Source organism: Panthera tigris, chromosome B4, assembly GCF_018350195.1.
Source record: "Panthera tigris isolate Pti1 chromosome B4, P.tigris_Pti1_mat1.1, whole genome shotgun sequence".
Classification (NCBI taxonomy): domain Eukaryota; kingdom Metazoa; phylum Chordata; class Mammalia; order Carnivora; family Felidae; genus Panthera; species Panthera tigris.
The window spans coordinates 32,007,834-32,029,586 of record NC_056666.1 but is presented as its reverse complement, the minus strand read 5'-3'; the positions used below and the strand labels follow the sequence as shown (position 1 = coordinate 32,029,586).

Genomic DNA, 21,753 nt, shown 5'->3' with positions numbered 1-21,753 from the left:
CAATATCTAATGAGCCATTCTTACCTTGCAAAGACAAAAGAGCTCCACCACAACATGCACACACATGGACACTTAAACCACCTAAGAGCCATTCTTATCTAAAATGATCATAATTAGAGGACTCTCTCAAAGTACAAGAGATTTGGGTTCTAGGCCCAATTCAGTCAGTTCTCTTCACTCTTGTCACCTTTTTCTCCTCTCCAGCCACACTACATCCAAAGACCTGAGCTAATGTCCTTCTTTAGCTTCCCTTCCTGTGAGACTAATCCTGTCCTGTTCTTACCATTCTCATCCTATCAAAACCCATGCTTAGGCAGTTAGCAGAATTGAAGGGTCTAATAAATTAACCCCTATTAATGTTTTTTTTTTTAAGTTTATTCATTTTTGAGAAAGAGAGACAGAGCGTGAACTGGGGAGGGGCAGAGAGAGAGAGACACAGAATCCAAAGCAGGCTCCAAGCTCTGAGCTGTCAGCACAGACCCTGAGGTGGGGCTCAAACCCACAAACCACGAGATCATGACCTGAGCCAAAGTCGGATGCTTAAACAACTGAGCCACCCAGGCGCCCCATTAACCCTACATCTGCACGTGGCACATGGCATTGACAAATTTCTACATTTGTAGAGCACTAATAAATCATCTAGTCTCGGTTCCCCTTCACTGAGAGAAGGAAATTGAGGCCCAGAGGGATGAAGTGACCTGCCAAGTAATGGTGATATGGGATGAGAATCCAGGTGTCTTACCCTTGGCTCCTTACCTCTCCCCATCTCTCTTGGCACCCATTGCTTTGAATAGTATTTACAGTTTTCCATGAAACAAACCTCAAGGCTCTGGCTCTCTGATAGTTGGATTTTGGACATCAGCAGAGAGGCAAAAGTAGCCGTTCCCAGTACCACCCAAATAAGACCAGTTTGTTTGCAGACCCAAACTTGAGTATAGACTCTGGCAGGAGAAGGAACACAGACATGCTCCACTCAGTTCTCTGTGGGGTTGTGGCCAAGAGAAAACTCCAGCTCAGCCCTTGCCACCTTCCTTTCCTAGCTGTTGTCCAGGCACCCTGCGTGGGCACACACCACCACCATTTGTTGGGTTGATTTCCCCACTCAATATTACCAAGACTAGTATTGGGGTGCTTGAGAGATCCATGGAGCTTATTTTGTAAAATAGTAATGAGCTGGGCGCCTGGGTAGCTCAGTCGGTTAAGTGTCTGACTTCAGTTCAGGTCATGATCTCACGGTCTGCAAGTTGGAGCCCCACGTTGGGCTCTATGCTGATGGCTCAGAGCCTGAAGCCTACTTCAGATTGTTTCCCTCTCTCTCTCTCTCTGGTCCTCTCCCACTTGCACTCTGTCTCTCTCAAAAATAAATAAACATTAAAAAAATTAAAATAGTAATAAAGCAGTAGATAATTCTTACATTTCTATGACTATACCCAACCATGGGAGGTCCACCAGAATGGCACCCTCCCAGGGATAAGAACCCAATTTGACCCTGAATACTTTAGGAATAGATTTTTGAACCGTTATTGAGCACTTGCTGTGTGCCAGGCATTGATCTAACTATTGAAGAAAGGAGTCTGAGTCATGGCTCACAGTTTTCAGTGAAATGAGGAGCAAGAGAAAGAGATTTACTGAATATATTAAAAATAGACACATTCATTCAAGTATTTTTATGCCAGAAACAATTTTGGAAGATTTAAGTTTTAACTAACTGTTTTGATACCCTGTAGATATCTATACCTATAGATAAATGGATAGATGGATAGATAGATAAATATAAATTGATAGATCAAGCAGGATGTTATTCTCCATCCTGGCAGATATTTCACTGTCAAATTCTTCTTTAGAACAGTTGAAAGTGGCCATCGTTTTCATGAGTGCATTGGTTCACCGTTTTTATTATTTGTTGGACTGAAGGGCAATTTCCTCATCCTTAGCCATTTCGTGTTTGGAGACTAGAAGACACTGATCAATTCTGGAAGTCTAGCCAGATAGCTCTTCCTCCCCTCTTGAGGAAGGTAGGCAGGTTTATCCTGTCTGTAGTAGTTCTTTCTGCTACACTGTGTCCATCTATGTGGCAGCTAAAAGCAAGTCTAAAATCTCTAACAAAGTCACTTCTAACTTGGGCAGCACCTAGGCCCAAACCAGGGTGACTGAAAGGTGCAGAGAGACGCTTATGTGAAGCTCACGTCCAGACACGGGAAGTTTCTGTTCCTAGTGTATAGCCACAAACGTGAACACAGACTGTGAGGCCACAACACTAACAGTGTTTCTTATGTGCTCCCCTGGAACATGAAGACTCTCAGGGCAACCTTAACCGTACAACTCCCTAACAGACACAGACAAAACCTAGAAAAGATGTAACAGCTCTCCCTCCACACATCAGCAGCACCAGCGCCTCCTCTATGTCAACTACACTTCAATTAAAAATAAAAAATAAAAAGATAAGCAAAAACGTGTTCCCTCTACTCAGTGAGGACAGCCACTCAGCAAAGGAACAAGCATGCCAGAGATCCATCCCATGCCTAGGCATCTTACAGTCACAAGCAAAGACAGTCTAAGATGCCTGCCGCCCAGAGTCCCCAATGGTTGAGAACCACATTCTCTGCATTTGTCATTTCTTCTATAACACTGTGAATTGTGAAGTGTGACATCAGAATTGAAGTTTTATTAAAGGGGTTGGGAGAAGTTAAACTGACATCTATTAAAGACATGCGTAACAGTGCCCCTTTTATCCAAATAGAAGAACAAAAACAAAATAAAGAATTCTATAATGACTCACATGAATGAGCTCTATTAATGTAAGGCAACGTGCTGTACATTAAGCACATACTATCATGAAGGACAAGAGTGTCACATTAATCAGTCACCTGACACTCTCTAATCATTTTAGCCTCCAGTCACATTGTCAAAAGCACAATCTCAAGTGCTTTGGTCAAGGGAAAGTATTATGTACTTGAAATCTGTATCTTGAGGATTTGAGTCCCGCACAAAGTCCATGTGTCCCATGCCGGCTCGCCTTTCTCTCCGCCGGTTGATGAGGATTTCACATGGGCCGAAGAGGATGTGCATTTTCGTGGGCCAGGTCTCCGTTTGGACTGGACTATGCACCCCCCTCCGCCCCCCCGGCCCCCGGCTGCCTGGCGTTCCCTCTTCAGACCCACTCGGACTTTCTGGATCTTGGGTTGGCAGGCCGGTCGGGGGGCTGCAGCTGACCGGACAGACAGCGCCGGGCCAGCCGGCTCTGAGGCGCTAAGGGGTGCTCCTCTGACCTTGTGGGACCCTCGTCCCTTGGGTCCCCGGAGGCCTCTCTGTGGGGCCTGCTCCCCGGCTCTTTGCAAGCCACGGCCAGCTTGTCGCTGGCTGAGGACATCACCTCACTGTCCTCTTCATCAGGAAGTCCGGTTCGCCCTGATGCGGCGGACTTGCGGCTGGGGCTGTCTGCACGCTCCCCTGCAGCCCACGGGCCGGGGTGGACGGACGCCCCCACCTCTGCCCATCCACCGCCGCCGCCGCCGGCCACCTGACCTGGCCTCGAGCCCAGGCTCCGCGCAGGCCGTGACCGGGGGAGAGGGGCGGCTGCGCGCCCGCGCGCTCTCGCCCTCCTGTGCACGCTGCAGACGAGGTCCGCCACGCTGAGCACCAGAGACAGCGCGCTGACCGCCCACATGAAAAGCATCATAATGGACTTCTCCGTGGGCCTAGAGACGTAACAGTCCACCACGCTGGTGCAGGGAGAGTGCGTGCAAGAGAATCTCTTTGGGACCAAGAATCCAAATAGGAGGTAGTGCGAGGCACCAAAAGCTGCCTCGGTCAGCATCCGAAGAAAGAGGTGGACGATGTAGCCAGAAGAGAAGTCTGGCACGGTCAGGAGGCGCCGCTCCCTGTCCCCGGGGCTCAGGTCAGCGGGGTCAGGGCCCCCGGGACCGCCGTCCGGCCCGCAGAGTCCGCGGGCGGCCAACACAGCCCCCCTGTGCAGCACGTAGACGCTGAAGACGGCAGAAGGGAGGAGCACGGACACACTCTGGATCAGCCAGAACCGCAGCTGGGACACCGGGGAGAAGATGTCGTAGCAAACATTGGCGCATCCTGGCTGCAGGGTGTTACACACAAACCTCTCCTGCTCGTCCTGGTATACGGGGGAGCCTGCCAAGATGATCACCACCATCCTCAGCAGTATCATGAAGATAAGCCATACCTTCCCTGGAAAGGAGGAAGCAGGTAGGGCACCATCACCAGCATATAAACACATTTGCACCCAACACCATGTCTTAAGTATTTACAGGGTGGAGGCTGGAGAACTGAGAGGTCAGTAAGCATGTATTTTAGTCACCGCTACAGCCTCTGCTACTTAGCTCATCTGCCAAATATTTATGGAGCACTTGCAGTGTGTCAGGCGCTGTGCTGGGCTAGTTGTTTGTTAAAGGCTTTGAGATTTTAAAGAAGTGTTAGAGACTAAAGATGTTTGATTTGACTCCACTAATTCAGATTTGTGGTAATGTCTCCCAGACTGAAGCTTCTAGAAAGAAAGTTGAGCTGAGCAAATTAATGATGTAAATAAGATCTTATTATTCTCTATAGATAATAAGCTTTTGAAAGGCTGTTAGCACATTTGTGTAACTGTGTGTAGCTGCTAATTTTAATTTAGTGGTCTTTATTTATGATAGTGGTCCACAAGATCTTTACTGTTGCTTTATGGTCCTTGGAATCAAATTTCTTTAACAACATTCAACTTTTCAGGTTTGTCAGTGACTCAGAATTCCTTTTCCTTCTATTCCAGTTGTTATGATATATTGAGATTCCTCTTTCTTCAATTTATCATGAATAAATGAGACCAACCTAGGAAATCAAAATAACCTCAAGTCCAATTTTCATGTCATGAGTTAACTCTTTCCTAACATGTTTAAGACTCAGTTAAAATAATCTGCAAATATTTTGTTTTGTGACAAGATGCAGAAAACATCACCTGACATCAGAAAAAGCTCTGTTATAAACAAAAGCAGTTAAACTCAAAGAATAGAATTATGTGATCAGGTCATTGACTCAAACTTGTAAGACCAAGTTGACTTTTTTTAAATTCTACAAAACAATGAGTAAGAAAAATATCAACCACTTCATGGGTATATTTTAATCCCTTACTCAATTCCTTCTTCCAGGAATACCATACCTCTCTGAAAATTTAATGCGTCTGCATCAAACTCAGAAATATTTATTACTTTCTTAAAAAAATAAACTAAACTTTGGATCTGGCTTGAAATACACAAGAGAAATTACTAATCTTTTACAAATTAAACTTCAAGAAAAGGATGAACAGGAAGAAAGTGTAATCAAGGCATTAATCTCTCTTTAATTTTTACTATATTGTTCCTTCTCCTGATAAGGTAGCCAGAGAAGAGTTACACAAAGATCCTCCTTCCTTTTGCTTCAGTCCTTCAGGCTCAGTACCTGAATGTCAGCAAGAACAGGCCCCAGCAGAGAACACTCACATCCAAGCCTTCCTTAAATGATGGTAGAGCTGTGGAGCGATTAAAAGTATAGCTTGAGCACACAGCTCCCTTTCTTCATGCAATAAACAGGCCAGGCAAAGTGATGAAAACAAAAACACAAGAGCTTTGGAGCTGTTTCCTATACTCACCCACAATGGTCATGTTGCAATTGAAGGTGATGAGAAGGAATCCCAGCAGGTCCAAACGTTCCATGCCTCCTAGCATCACAGACTCAAGGTTGTTGGAGACATCGGAAGCCTGCGTTCTCCAAGAAAGTGGAAAATCTTTGCAGGAATAAATGTATCTTCCCTACAAAAGACTTAAAGGTGAGAGCTGCAGATATAAAAGGAAAGCTTGGAGCCCAGGAACGGGGTAGGTGGTGGGCGATTTTTCCATCTCCAAGTTGAGACAGCCCTGAGCTGTCCTCTGAGGCAAAGCGTTCTTGACAACTGCAGTGACCAGAAGACAGCAGGAGTCGTCTCTCATTGTGGGTTATTCTTACCCTCTTGGGACATTCCAGGCCCAGGGCAGTGCTCACATGTCTCTCCTGGGAGAGCCAGATGCTTCAGGATATAATAGAAGCTACTACATTTAACCCAAGAAAGAAACAGTTCTGTTAACTGGCTAAGGAAATTTTGCCACTAAAAAGGTGTTTTCTCCTTGCAAACATTTCCATAACCCCTTCACTTGTTAAAGAAGCATTAAAATATTCATGTTTTGTCTTCTCTATGAAGCATAAGCCATCTTAACTCTGGCATGCAAGGGTCTGGCCCTCATTCTGAATTCCTACACCATGGATAAAAGCATAAGTCTGCATCTCAGACATGTGTCCCAACTTTAGGCTGTGACTCAGTGACTCTCTAGCTATTTCCTGTTTGGGTGAGTGATGAGAGCTTTTTACTTGGATACAAAAGGCCTGGGTACAAAGCCTGGGGCAGCTACCTGGTCAGTGGGGGAAGTCACTGAATCTCCCTACATATCCTCATAAGGATCAGGATCCCTGCATTAGGGAGAATCATGCTGTTTCATTCAGGGTTTGTAGGAGGAAGACACAAAATGATGATGTTGAGAGCACCTAGCATGTAGTGGGTGTGCAACAACTCAAATCACTGGAATTTCCATCCCTAACTGGCCCCCAACACCTTCATAGATTGCGTCTTCCTTTTGTCTCTCCCAGCCCCATCTAGCCAGGGCTGCTCCCGTTGAATCAGCTTAATAAATGTCCATTAAATTTGTAATAAAGTATCACCGTCTGGACCTGCTGACATCAATCACAGTTGCATCAAAATCCTCTCGTGGCTGTCACCTTTATAGCTAGGAGGAACCCATCTTGCAAGGCTGGGGATCTATCATCAGGCTGGAAATTGTGAACTTTAAAAGGAATGATTTCAATTTTCCATGAAAGCTATTCTTTTATTCCCATCTTTTCTTCATTTCTGATCTATTCTTGACTTTAGTAATATCCCTAAAAAGATTCCCAGAAGAGGAGTACAACAAAGCTACTTTCATCTTTATTCACATGACACATTTCCACCCACAGAAAACATTTTGACCCCCTTAAAAGGCACAGTAGTTTTGCTATATTTTAGTCAAATGCTTCAACATGAACAATGAAATTTAGAGAAATTGTAGTTAAGTAAAAAATATTGAAATAGCCATGTGGTTCCAGTATAAAATAAAGGAAAATATCTTTGCTTCCTAATAGACTGTTTGTGATACTGCTTAAAATCTGAAATATCAGGAAACTAATTTCTGAATTTTTCTGTGTGATATAAAATAACCTATTCTGAATGCAGAATAAAATAGAATTTTACAACCTCAAGTAAATCACTATAGCTTTTGATGCCTTAGTTTTCTCATCAGTAAAGCAGAAAAAAAATGCGTTCTTTGCCTACACCGAGTCGCTGTGATATACAAAATAAAATCACAGACATTAAAATGATTTAAAAATATAAAGAATCGGGGCACCTGGGTGGCTCAGTCAGTTGAGCTTCCGACTTTGGCCCAGGTCATGATTTTGAGGTTTGTGAGTTCAAGCCCCAGCTCACTGCTGTGAGCCTGTCTGTGCAGAGCACGCTTCAGTTCCTCTGTCCCCCTCTCTCTGCCTTCCCCCACCTTGTGTTCTCCCCAAAATAAATATTTTTTAAAATAATTTAAAAATTAATAAAATAAAAACAAAGTATTACTTACGCATCTCAGGGTCTACTCCTCTGGGTTCCTGCCCTTTGTCTATCCCTTTGCTCCCATGGCATCTTCTGAAAAGGTAACACTGCCTGTCTCTCCCCACCCTTATCTGTTTTCATCTTGCTTCTCTAAGTCCGTGTCATTTCCATTCTTTGCCCTTTTCCTGCTAGAAGATATTTTTGCTCTGCCTGGAAATTTAAACCCCAGTGACTGCCAGAAGCAAGATGTGAACAAAAGAGGAGAAGGACAGCGTGTCTGGAGCATCAAATACATGGCTCTCCATAAAATTATCCCAGCCCCCAGTCCCAGCCTTCCCAACCTTCCAGACCCAGTGCCAGTGACAGGACATGGATTCTGGCTGACTTCGAGGCTAGCCTCCTGAGGGACATCTGCTGCAGCTTTCCCTGCTGGAGGGAGCTGCTTGCAGTGAGCAGTACCCAGCCCTGTTGCCAGACCTGGCAGACAAAGTGGCCAATGTGTATGAAGCCCGAGGTTTTTTCTTAGACTTGGAGCCTATGCCTGGAGCCTTAGCAGCCATACAGAGATGAAAACCAGGCAGGACATTGTGGTCTTCATCTGCACCAGCCCTCCAATGAAGTATGAACACTATGTGGGTGAGAAGTCCTGCTGGGTGGACAATCACCTGGGGCCTTAGTTTGTGGAGTGAATTATCGTGATAATGATGGTGTTGGGGGACCTGGTCACTGAAGACAAAGACACTATCTGAGGCCAAGAGGAGACCCCAAGCAGGGAGCACATCTTGTTCACCTGCTACCACAACCAGTACCTGGCCCTGCCCCCCACAAGGAGACAGATGCTCTCCTGGAGTGACACCTGGAGGGAGATCATAGACAGCAAGCCAGGGGCAGGGACAGTGGAGAGTAGCTGAAGGAAGGGAAGGCAGGCCAGCTGGGCACCCCAGCAGAGCTCAATGACAGAGGGCAGTGTCATAGCAGTGGCCCCCAGCACTGTGGAGCAGGGTGACACAGTGACCTCCGTTCTCACAGCCATCTGGAACGTTGCAAGATGGTTGGCAAGGAAACATGATGGGAAAATCACTTTAGGGAACTTTTTCATAAAACACTTTGGTTCAAAAAAAATTATCCTGGAATCAACGAGGAGATTTCCATTTGAGTGACTATAGAGCAGAGAAAAGCTTTTGGAAAGTACTGTGATCAACCCAATGGAAAGGAAATCCAGTGGGAGTCAGGGACATGGATATGGCTGAATTGCACAAGATGCCAACCTGGAATTTGTTCACAAATGAACTGAGTCAAAAGGAAAGAGAACAACAGAGCCATATGCTATTCAGCCTTGGCACACCTCCCTCTAGCTTAATGATGTTGCCAAATTATTTAGGCCTGAGTTTTACCATCTATAAATTAGAGATGATACTTTGTTTACAGAGTTGTTGAGAATTAGGATTAATTTAAATGAGGTTCTAGCACATTATGTGGCCTATAAGAGGCTCTCAATAAATAACTACAGTCATTTCTCATTTTTCATGGTAGATATATTCTATAAAGTGGCCACAAACACTGAATTAAAGATTGCTAGGGACTCCTAAGGGAAATACAGAGTTGGTCTGGTCACAACATTTCAATCAGTCAATACAAAGCTTTGTTTTATGTGGGTTTCTATTAAAAGACAACTTATTTAACATACGTTTTTATATATATTTAATATAGTTGGCTCATTAACATTGAACTCATGGCTTATAGTGCTGTAACTCATGCCTGACTGAAGCTCAACTAGCACATGTATTTTTCTCTGTGAGGTTCATTACAGACTTCTTGCAGTTGGGAATATTAGCATTTCAGCACTGTGTTTGGGGGGGGGCATTTTAAAAGCAAAATCACCAACAGAAAGCACAAAAATTTGAAAACCTTGCCATTAAGTGGATGCCCCCCCCCAAAAAAAAGCTTGTTTACAGTTATTGAAACAAGAAGGCAGCCCGTCACCACCATGTTCTTCCCAGGAAACATGCACGTGGGTGACAAACTCTTCAGTGCTCTGTGCATGTCCACAAATAACCATGACAGCCCCTTCGTGATTCTGTGGTTACAAATAAATTGTAGCAATTAGGCAAATTCACAAGTAAAGAATCCATGAATAATGAAGATTGACTAATAATAGGGATCTGCTAGAGGAGAGAAGCTGGGGCTGATAAAGTGTCCATTCAGAAGCGCAGTGTGACTCTAGCAGCCCCAGGAGCTGCAGAGTCAGAGGAGGGAGGGGTCAAGGCACAGACCCCACCCATCCCACACCTGCTTCAGTCAGAACACTTTTCCACTTCCATCTTCATTACTGTTTATGTTTTGGCCAAGAAGGCAGCCTAATATCAAGGTTTAGAACACAAGTTCTGGAGTCTGACAGCCTGGATAAAATTCTAGTTTCTTGACTGTGTGGCCTTGGGAAATTACTTAGTTTCCTCATTGTAAAATAACATTATCTAACCCCTACCCTAGAATGTGAAGAACAAATGAGAAAAACCTAAAACACATAGAACAGTGTCTAGCCAATGATGTGTACTCAAACTATTCATCTTTATTCTTATTATCCCAAGAATCAGGCACCAGTGAAGGAAGGCAGGGGTCTTGTAGTGGCTTTTCCTCCCGAGGATGGGTGCCCCAGGGCCCTGATCAGCCGGCCCAGAAACCTGGCCAGAGAAGGGTATTTTTCCTCCGAGACTCATAGGTAAATGGCTTGTAGGGAAATAGAATTCAGCTTCTTGAGGACTTGGAAATGATGGCATCTGTCTTGTTTTGGTGTGTGTGTGTGTGTTTAAGGAATAGATTATCTAATCTGAGAAATGAAGGTTTTCATGTTCTCAGGATTTAAATGACTTATTCAGGATTGTGGCTAGAAAGCAAAGGTTCAGTAGCTGCATCAGTACAACAGACTAATGATGCCAGCAGTCACACATCATCTGCATATGTAAATCTAGTAACAAAATTGATTATAACCACTTACTTTTCTGACAATATAAGCATAGGTAATCTAGGGTGAGCCAGCTATGTGTAGACCTTCTACCACCTGTATCCACATACTCCCCCACACTAGATTTACAGCTAAAAATTAACAACCTAGGCAACAGGAGATCCTGAAGAACACATACAAGGTGGAAATGTTCTTCTGGTAGGAATTTCCTGCTCCTATGGTCCCAGAACTGTCATTCTTTTTTTTTTTTTTTTAAGTTTATTTCTTTACTTTGAAAGAGACAGAGACAGCATGAGTTGGGGAGGGTCAGAGAGAAAGATTCCCAAGAAGACTCTGCACTCTCAGTGCACAGCCCAATGCAGGGCTCGAACTCACGAACCATGAGATCATGACCTGAGCTGAAATCGAGTCAGATGCTTAACCGACTGAGCCTCCCAGGCTCCCCCCACCCGCCGAAGCTGTCATTCTTAAATTGTATTTTTTAGCTCCAGTTCAACTCCACTGCTTTTGGGAAGGGAGACAGATGTCTTCTCTCTACCAAGATGGCATTGACAGTGTCCCCTGGAGTTTGTTTTGCGGCACTTAAGCTGGTTCTTATAAGCAGAGAGGTGTGACTTCTCTCCCAAAGGAAGAAAAAAGTTTCAGGACAGATTTTCTTTGTGAAGAAGTGAAAGTCTCCATCATAAGCTTGCCTTATGTTCACAGATCTTGGGAAGTATATTAGAACAGTCTTCCTGAGTGCTATGGTTTAAATGTTTGTGTCCCCCGAAAATCCGTATGTTCAAATCCTACCCCCAAGACGATAGTATTAGGAGCAAGACACAGCAAAAAGAATGGCTTTCTTTGAGCCAAAACCTTCCTCTAACTAGACACCAAATCTGCCAGCAACTTGACCTTGGACTTCCAGCCTCCAGAACTGTGAGAAATAAATATCTATTGTTTATAAGCTACATAGTTTATGGTATTTTGTTATAGCAGCCCAAATGGACTAAGAAACTCAGATGTCAGTTGAAATCAAATCCAATGGATTTTCTCACCCTCCCAAAGGAGTCATCCTCTACTCATTATTGTTACTATCAATGCCTTCTGACTTACTGATGCCTTTCAAAATATTGTTTATAGTGTGATGAACACAGTTATGTCAATAAATATTTACTGGGGCACCTGGGTGGCTCAGTCAGTTAAGTCTGACTTCAGCTCATGTGATGATCTTGCGGTCTGTGAGTTTGAGCCCCACATCTGGCTCTGTGCTGACAGCTCAGAGGCTGGAGCCTGCTTCGGATTCTGTGTCTCCCTCTCTCTCTCTTCCCCTCCCCTGCTCATGCTCTGTCTCTCTCTTAAGAATAAATAAACATTTTTAAAAATTTTTTTAAAATATTTACTGAGCACCTACTATGTCTCAGGCACTGTTCTAGGCACTGGGGAAATGGCAGAGAATGAAGCAGATGAACATTTCTGTCCTCATTGAACTTCTATTCTAATGGAAAGAACTGACAATAAACAAGATAAACATCATCAGCAAAATTAATTAGATAGTGATAAATGTTAAGGAAAAGAATAAAACAGAGAAGGAAGTCGAGGATGTCAAGGTTTAATGGGGTAGCCACCTCCTTAAGAAGAGCACATTTGAACAAAGACTGAAGCAAGTAAAGGAGGGAGCCTCACAGATATCCTGATCCACAAGTCCTTCCTGATTAGTTTCTATTCTCCTTTCTACTTATCCTGGGCTTATGCCACATAGCACATTTTGAGAGTTACTAAATGCCCAAAAATCCTTTCCAGGGTGAACATGTGGACCATACTACCTAGTACAACCTTTCAGTAACATCGTTTAACATTTCGGTCACAGAATGAAGCATTAGAGCCACACTACAGAGCAGGGACGAGGCACACAGTGGAACTATTTCTAGTTGTCCATGCTGTTTTCTCATATGGCCACTGCAGGTGTCTAATGGGGGTCTGCACTTGCCACAGATACGCCTATTTCTTTCACTGCTGGTGTTTGTTTTCAGAGTCAAATCAGCTAAAAATTATCCATCAAAGCAGGTGCTGTAGTCAGAGGTAATAGGATGGAAATAACACAGACTTTGAGGTTAGAAGAATTAGGTTCAGTCCTGGTTCCAAGCACTTTACCAGTGTTTGGTCTTGAACAAATATCAACGTATCTGAGCTTGGTTTGTTATCTTCAAAAGGGAGATGATAATATCCACTTCATGGAGTTGAAGATTCATTCATTTCAAACGTATTGAGGGGCACCTGGGTGGCTCAGTTCAGTGTCCAACTCTTGATTTTTGCTTACGTCATGATCTCACAGTTTGTGAGTTTGAGCCTTGCATTAGGTTCTGTGCTTGGGATCCTCTCTCTCCCTCTCTCTCTGCCTCTCCCCAGCTCTCTCTCTCTCTCTCTCTCTCTCTCTCTCTCCTCCCTCTCTCTCTCTCTCAAAAAAAATAAACTTTTTTAAAAAAGGTATCAAACACCTACTAAGAACTCTGCTAAGTGTTGGGAATATAATTGAGAAAAAGCTAATGGGCTCCTGCCTATGGCAGAAAGATAATTTTAAAATGCAATAAGTGAGCAATTACAGTAAAGTGTGATGGATACAGCATAAGGAAAGTATGGAGTGCTTTGTGGGAACACATGGAAGAATACCCAGCTCACAGGCGCATTAGAGAAGAGCGCCAGAAGAGGTCTCTTAGGATCTGAGGGCAGTTATGAGGAAGTCGCCAAATTCCTCCCTGATTTCATGATTTGCCTTTATTATTTTGGAAAAGGTAGTGGAAAATTAGAAAATAAAAGTTATATTGTTAGCGACCAGAAGTAAAGATCTAATCACCTTCACAGAGTTGATCCATAGATAGGAGTCACTGATCAGACCCAAAGGGGCAAATCTTTGTCCTCAACAAAGAGCTAATTATTAAGCTAGTTAACTCTGTGTTCAGTCTAGAAAGGAAAGAACAAAATTAAAATTGCGTCTTAAACACAAATGTTTCAGGATTTCTTCTTTAAAGCTCTCTAGAAATAGAGAATACTGGTCTCTTACATATTTCATTTAATGAGATTTTCAGAATTGCATTGCTTGGGAAAATAAGAGACTATATGTTCAGCTCCATTCTGGACATCACCCTGGAGAACTTACACCTTAAACTCACATGTCCAAACTAGGTGAATGACACTAAGATCCATCTCAGCCAAGGCAAAATCACAGCACTCAACTGCTTTAAACATTTTTTTAAAAAAATTACACTGCTTAAAGCCCTTCAGCGTCTCCCCATACCTTCCAGGATGATGTCAAGTAGAGCTCACCAAGCCCTGTGAGACCTGGCCTCCTCTCTCCCCAACTCAGCATTCTGCTTGCCAAAACACCCAAATTTCTTGCAGCTCCCATGATCTAGTTGACTCTGACACCTGCCGCAGCTGTTTCCTACATATAGAGCATCTTATCTCCTCTCTGGCTGGCTTCCAGAGACAGCCTTCTCCTCCACTCAAGACTACCTCTTTCATGCCCACATAACATCCTGTGCTTATGCTCATGACGTGTAATATCAATTGGGCAATATCGTTGCACAATATCAATTGTTTATGCATGCCCCTGCCCCACCTCTCTGCCCCACCACCTTAGCTCCCTCAAGATCACAACTAAACTCCAGTTCTCCTTACTGTCCAGAGATCTTCCTTTACCCTCATTGCTTCTCAGCTGAGCATCGGTTCAACTTAGCAATCAAGAGTAGAAAGCATACAATAGAATAATGTGGATTTGAGTCTTAGACCCATCACTTATTCTGGGTTTTATTTCCTCAGTTGTAAAACAGGGGTAACAATAGCACCTACCTCTTAGGCTGTTAAGAGAAGGAAACAAGATAAAACATGTAAACTGCCTGGCACAGTGGAAACATTCAATAAATGGTAGCTATAATTAAGATCACTTTTTCTTGTCTCTCCTACTTCTTTCACCTCATTCATTTTTTTTTTTTTTTTTCATAAAGGGCTGGCCTTTTTTGGCCAACCAGCCAGAGTGGTTCTTTCCCTTTGCTCAATGAACAGGGAAGTCACAGCACACCGGAGGTACTTTGAGCACTTCCTGACTCAATTTTCCTTGGCATTGGACATTTGTCATCAACCATTTTGTCCCAACTTTGTGGAAGGAAGGGAGGAAGACACTGGGTGGCTGTGACTGTGACTGTCGTGTGAGCTCAGTGTTAGATGAATAAAGAACAAACCTGTTCATGCCCCCCCTGCCCCCACTTCACGTTTGTCTCTGTTCTTTACCATGTAATACTAGAAGGGGGCATGAAGGAATTTGATCTATTTTAAAACTCACAACTGTTAAATGCTAACCCTCCAAGCATTCACAACCTCTTTGATTTGTGACAAGTGATTAGCCTGTTTGTTATAAGTGAAGGATATATTCAGAACCCTAGACAGTGGTGTCTCAAAGAGCAGGCGACAGTTAATTTGTCTCTGAGCCAATATCCTTCCCCAGCACACCGGCAATTTGAGAGACAGGGGGATCTCCTCAGGCAGTCTTTTTTAACTCAGGTTTTCTCTTAAGGAACAAAATGAAAGGAAGGTATGGAATATCCATTTCATTTGCTCCAATGCAGTTGGTACAGCCAGGACCTCCACAGAAACCAGCCGTGCAATTACGAAGTTCTATTTCCATATGAAAGTGAAGACAAACAACAAAGCAGAAAAATTAAGTGTGAGGATAACGGACGAGTTTAAAATAGAATGACTGGGTGATAATGCAGAGTTGGATCAGGCGCCTTCAACCGTCAAGAATATCACTTTTTAGGGGCGCCTGGGTGGCTCAGTCGGTTAAGCGGCCGACTTCGGCTTAGGTCATGATCTCGCGGTCTGGTCGGTGAGTTCGAGCCCCGCGTCGGGCTCTGTGCTGACAGCTCAGAGCCTGGAGCCTGTTTCGGATTCTGTGTCTCCCTCTCTCTGACCCTCCCCCGTTCATGCTCTGTCTCTGTCTCAAAAATAAATAAACGTTAAAAAAAAAAATTTTTTTTTAAATAATAAATTTAAAAAATATCACTTTTTAAAAAAAAATTTTAATGTTTATTTTTGAGAGAGAGAGACAGAGTGCAAGCGGGGGAGGGGAGAAAGAGAGGGAGACACAGAATCCGAAGCAGGCTCCAGCCTCTGAGCTGTCAGCACAGAGCCCGACATGGGACTCAAACTCACGAACTGCAAGATCATGACCTGAGCTGAAGTCAGTCTCCCAACTGACTGAGCTACCCAGGCGCCCCAAGAATATCACTTTTATATTGAAGAGTGTGATTTGGGTGACAATAGGGGACAGCTCAGAGGAAATAAACAGCACTGTGCCCTTCCTACGTGCCAGGCTGACCTGGCCAGTGTACACACATTCCTTTATTTTCTTTAAGTTTTTACTTAAATTCCAGTTAGTTAACATACAGTGTAAAAATAGTTTCAGATGTACAATGTAGTGATTCAACAATTCCATACAACACCTGGTGCTCATCACAAGTGCATTCCTTAATCCCCATCACCTATTTCACCTTCCTGGCACCACACCTCCATCTACTGATGATCAGATGTTCTCTATAGTTAAGAGTCTGTTTCTTGGTTTGTCTCTCTGTCTCTTTTTTCCCCTATGCTTATTTGTTTTGTTTCTTAAATTCCACATATAAGTGAAATCATATGTTGTTTGTCTTTCTCTGAATGACTCATTTCGCTTAGCATAATACTCTTAACTCTACCCATGTTGTTTCAAATGGCAAGACTTCATTCTTTTTTATGACTGAGTAATATTCCACCATATATATGCCACATTTTCTTTACCCATTCATCAGTAGATGGACATTTGGGCTGTTTTCATAATTTGGCTATTGTAGATAATCCTGCTATAAACATCAGGGTGCATGTATCCCTTGAATTAGTATTTTTGTATTCTTTGCATTAGTATCTTTGTATTCTTGTAAATACCTAGTAGTGCAATTACTGGATTGTAGGATAGTTCTATTTTTACCTTTTTGAGGAAACTCCATACTCTTTTCCAGAATGGGTGCTTCAGTTTGAGTTCCCATGAATAGTGCAAGAATGTTCCACTTTCTCCACATCCCTACCAACATCTATTGTTTCTTGTGTTGTTTTTAGCAATTCTGACAAGTGTGAGGTGATATCTCATTGTAGTTTTGATTCACATATTCCTTTATTTGATGGCTCAAGTTTACCCAGCTAGTAGGTGGAAGAACAGGAACTTGAACCCAGGTCCTGACATCAAAGCTCTTCACCCTTTACCCCCATAAGAGTGCTATGGTCCCAGCTGTGAGGGAGCTATGAGAGAAGCCTGGAGGAGTTTTAAAATTTTGCTTTGTTCTTGTTTTTCTTCACTAAAGAAGGTAATGGAGAGCTTGTTGAGTGAGGGTTCCATTCAACAATAATAATGCCATCTACTCGGTGCCAGATACTGTGTCCAGATACGGATATAGTGAATTTAGACACAGCCCTTCCCACTAAGGGGAAGGAGGCAGACAAATACAATCCTAACAGGAAGAACAATGAGCAACTTCCCAGATTCCAGAAGATCTAAGACATGGTCATATAAGTGTAATAAATGGTAAGGCCTACAATAGAGGTATAAGGTGAGCATTAAGGAGAGAACTAGTATTTGGAGTATGTGTGTATGTGTATGTGTATGTGTACATGAATGAAGTATGTTATAGATGAAGAAAATGAGGCTCCATGATGTTTCATGACTGCCTAAGACCACACAGGTTGTAGTGGCAAGGCTGGGATTCTTTCCCAATTCATTTGACTCCAAAGTCCATAGTCTTTCCACAATACAAATAAATGGAAGCAACTGGGAAACCTGGGGAGAACTTCATAGAGAAGCTCTCATTCCCAGGCAACACTAAATGAGGCTTCTCTTTTGGGCAGTTCCTTTCTGGAACTAGGTAAGATCTATAGCAGGTTTGTGGTAAGCTACTTTAATCTTTCTTGGAAAGAAGTGGCATAAATAAATTCAATCATTGATTAAAAGGCAACAAAGAGCCCTTCTTAGCTGAGTTTGGATTTTTGGAAAAGCTCATTTAGGGATAATCCATTCTAATCCCAATACTACCTCTAGGCAGTTTTCTTGAGAAACATGACTGAATTTTAAAAGATTAAATTGTGGGTATAAAGTGGATTTTTAAGAATGATTTTTCCCAAGGAGTGGCTCCTTTGTCTTCTTAAGTGGGACTGGTTTAATTAACTATAATGGGCGTGAATCACCCTGAGAACTTATCTTTTTTTTTTTTTTTTTCTTCAAATGTATTCTACTAATGTGAGTGTAGAGGACTCACTGCTTGCTTCCAATGGGTAGAAAGCAGGGTAAGGAGACCATAGAAGCTCACTGCAAGCCTTATGGGGACCCAATGATCCTCCACCAGATTCCGCGTTCTGAGGGTTATAGCTGAACCTAGAAGAAAGGTCAACTGGGAATCTGGTGGAGGATCATTGTTAGTGTTAATACCAGAGATCTACTTTAGGGTCCCCATAAGGTCACTTGGGCATAGGAGAGATGACTAAATAGCTACTAAAATGTTTTTAAGACCAGGAACTAATACCTGGAGATGGGAAACAGCCAACAAGAGCTTAATGATGTGTTTGATTCAAAAATTGAAAGGCAGAAATTTAAGAATACATGAGACATATGTTTTAATCTTTTAATTACTGTGTGTGTGTGTTCTGTATTTCAACCTTATTGTGAACTCCTTGAGGTCAAAGCCAAATCTGTTAAACTGTTTTTCTGTCACCCCAGTAATGCCCTAGGATAGTTTACTCAGTAAACCTATGGTGGCAAAGATAACTTTGAAAATAGCCATGTAGTATTTCCCTTTTTAATTTAAAATGGCAGCTATAGATGTTATTTCCTGATTGACTACTTTTATGAAATTTTGTTATCAGGTGCATACCTATTAAGATTTTTATGTCTTATTGATGAATTGACCCTTTTATCATTATGAAATGTCCTTCTTGATCTCTAGTAATATTCCTTGTCCTGAAGACTATTTTCCAGGTGTTAATATAGTCATTTTCCTCATCATAGTTGTTTTCTTTTAAATTCTTGAGTTTATTTAGAATAATTTGTCTTACAGTCTTTATCTGCTAATTCCATTATCCAGATCTATTATTCCTGGCTCTATTAATACTGACTGATTTCTCTCCTCATTGTGGGTCACCTTTTCCTGCTTCTTCACATGTCTAGTTACTTTTATTGAATGCTGGACATTGTGTGTGTTACATTGTTGAACGTCTGGATTTTATTTTCCTTCAAAAAGAATTAATTTTACAGGCAGTTAAGCTGTCTATTAGCTTGATCTTTCTGAGGCTTATTTTAAGCTTTGTTAAAGTGGATCTAGTTTCGCCCTACTATGAGGGTATTACATTTCTAAAGTCTTTACTGAATATTCCCTTGTTTAACAAGGTAACTTCAGTTTGGCTGGCCAGAATTTAAGTGTCTCTCTACCCTATGCAAGGCCTAGGAATTTTTCAACTTAAAGCTTCCATTTACTGACCTTATGGAGTTTTGCTCTTTGCATTTGTAGCTTAGCATTTAGCCAAAGACTCAAGGGAACTTGTATGCACATTTCTGGAGTTCTCCCTTTTCTCTGGTATCTTGTCCTATACCCTCCAGCTGTGTCAGTCTCCCCAAACTCTAATCTCTGTCTTCTCAACTCAGTGAGACCTCCAGACTCTGTTTGGGTTTTCCCTGCATACAGTCCAAAAAATTGCTTCCAGTTAAAAAGCTGAAGTAATTGTAGACTGAAGCAATTATAGGGTTTACTTCATTTTTTCCCCTAATGTCAGAGATTGCAGTCCTTTGCTGCCTATTTTCAACAACTGAAAACTTTCGCTTCGCATATTTCATCCAGCCTTTTTAGTTATTTACAGTGGGAGATCTAGTTCAATAACATTTATTCTGTCATCACTATGGGCAGAAACCTTACTTAATGATCTGTGCCAACCTTGACCCCAATTTCCCTTTACTCTGGGGACATAGAGAAAGAGCAATATCCTCCCCAACCCCCATTTATTCTTGCTATATGGAGATGTGTATTTGCTGCCAGGACTCTGCAAGTAATCTGATCTGAAGTATCCTAACCAGGCCATGAAAATGATAGGTAAACCTGGTTATAATCACATATGGAGCAGAATGAGTACCTTTTAGGAAGAAAAATGAAAAGCAATGGAAGAGGAGGAAGAACAAAGGGAAGAGACTGCAAAGAGAGAAAATCACAAAAGAAGAACAGATAAGAAAAAGAATAAATTTTTAAATCATCATGAATTAAGTGTTTTTAATTTTTTTTTTACATTTATTTATTTTTGAGAGACAGAGAGAGACAGAGCACAAGTGGGGGAGGGGCAGAGATAGAAGGAGACACAGAATCCGAAGCAGGCTCCAGGCTCCGAGCTGTCAGCACAGAGCCCGATGCGGGGCTCGATCTCATGAACCGTGAGATCATGACCTGAGCTGAAGTCAGATGCTTAACTGAGCCACCCAGAAGCCCCACCATGAATTAAGTTTTTCAGAAGAATAACACTTCTGCCTACAATCTTGTGGCTCACCAGGGGTGCTATGAGCATTGAGGCACAGATTAGAAAAAAGGTTCAAAACATTTCTGTTTTTATCATTTCATTTTCTTCATTTTACAAGGAAGGACAGATATCTTAAGACAGTGAAAAGATATCTTTACAATAAGACAGTGAAGAAATGATAGTGAAATATTTTAACTTAAGAATTTAAGTTATTAAATGAAAACAGTGGATTTTGGCAATGGAATGAAGATAGGTATGGAGTGATGGAGATGTCAGTGAATTGAGCCTGTTTCTAGATAAATATTCTAGCTGTGCCAGATAACACAGCTAACACATTTTAGCTCCTTTGAGCTTCCATAGCAAAATGGCTTACTATGTGTAGTCTATGACATCAGTAAATAATCCACCCTAAAAGGCAACAGGTATTGAGTTCTTCTTACTTGTATTTCTTTTTTGTTGTTTATTTATTTATTTTGAGAGACAGAGAGTGTGTGTGCACATGCACGAGCAGGGGTGGGCAGAGAGAGAGGGAGAGAGAGTCCCAAGCAGGCTCCACACTGTCAGCGCAGAGCCTGATACAGGGCTTGATCTTATGAACCATGAGATCATGACCTAAGCTGAAATCAAGAGTCCAGTGCTTAACCAACTGAGCCACCCAGGTGCTCCCTTATTTGTGTTTCTAATTTTTTACTTGAATTCCAGACTTAGCTCTTTAGAAACAAAGTCCATACTGTTGCCATAGTTGCCAGAGTTATCAAAGTTGAGGGTATTTTTCTGACAAAAGAGAAATGGCTGGAAATTAAATGTGTTTTTGTTGTTTTGTTTTTTGGCTCAATGGGAAAAAAAAATGCTGTTATTCAACAAGAATCCTCAGCAATGGACCGAATAGGTTGGGAATTGTAGGGGATTTCCTAGGAGTGTTTTCTACCAGTTCTCAAGGACAACCAAAATGTAAAACTAGTTTCCTGTTTATCCCTCTTTTTGTTAGATTGGAACATGGAGACAGACCAGAAGTTGAAGATGTGAAAAGATGTCTCAAAGTACAACTGTTTCAAATGGTCATTAGGAGCAATTTAAGTGACCAAGGATAGTATGTGCATGAGCTTCTGACATTAGCTACATGGATGCTTCCTCTATTCGGAGCTGAGTAGAGAAAAGCCTTCCCCTAAAGGATGATTTCAGGCAAGAATTTACTTTAGCTATCAACATGAGAGTTTGCTGAGTTTTCCTATCAAGCCCACCAGTCTCTTTATCTCAGAAGGAGGTAACACGCATTGATTCTAAACTAGTTAAGGGACCATTAGCAGATGTGGGGTGGGAGTACATATCCTGAACCACACTCAAAACTAGGTTGAGAGCAGGGGTATGCCTGTGCCTCCCTTCAAGTGGTGCTCTTAAAGTATCTGTGACAAGTGGAGCCCTTATTAAAAATGACATTTATGGGGGTGCCTGGGTGGCTCAGTTGGTTGAGCATCTGACTTCGGCTTGGGTCATGATCTCACGGTTCACAAGTTCAAGCCCCACATCCAGCTCTGTGCTGATAGCTCAGACCCAGCCTTCCTGGGATTCTGTGTCTCCCTCTCTCTCTGCCCCTCCC

The 21,753-nt window shown here is 42.4% G+C and overlaps 1 protein-coding gene and 1 long non-coding RNA gene across 3 annotated transcripts; one reads left to right on the top strand and one right to left on the bottom strand.

Moving 5' to 3' along the window:
- Positions 1-2,643: 2,643 nt before the first annotated feature.
- On the bottom strand, positions 2,644-5,696 carry GJD4 (gap junction protein delta 4). The gene is made up of 2 exons (XM_042991458.1): positions 5,633-5,696; positions 2,644-4,200 (listed from the first exon to the last, which is right to left on the bottom strand). The coding sequence occupies exons 1-2, from the start codon at positions 5,694-5,696 to the stop codon at positions 3,152-3,154; spliced, it is 1,113 nt and encodes a 370-aa protein (XP_042847392.1). The 3' UTR covers positions 2,644-3,151.
- Positions 3,770-21,378, top strand: LOC122240264. 2 transcript variants are annotated; one of them, XR_006219737.1, is made up of 3 exons: positions 3,770-4,305; positions 5,154-5,809; positions 21,145-21,378. It is a non-coding gene; the product is annotated as an uncharacterized LOC122240264 (long non-coding RNA). The 2 variants fall into 2 exon arrangements; XR_006219736.1 differs by lacking the exon at positions 5,154-5,809 and having other exon boundaries at positions 3,770-4,218.
- Positions 21,379-21,753: the final 375 nt, after the last annotated feature.

Excerpts from the sequence above, each read along its gene's own strand:
- GJD4 (XM_042991458.1), bottom strand. The coding sequence starts at position 5,696 with ATGGAACGTTTGGACCTGCTGGGATTCCTTCTCATCACCTTCAATTGC. Across the intron at positions 4,201-5,632 it reads TTGCAACATGACCATTGTGG|GGAAGGTATGGCTTATCTTC; the intron begins GTGAGTATAGGA and ends CCTCCTTTCCAG.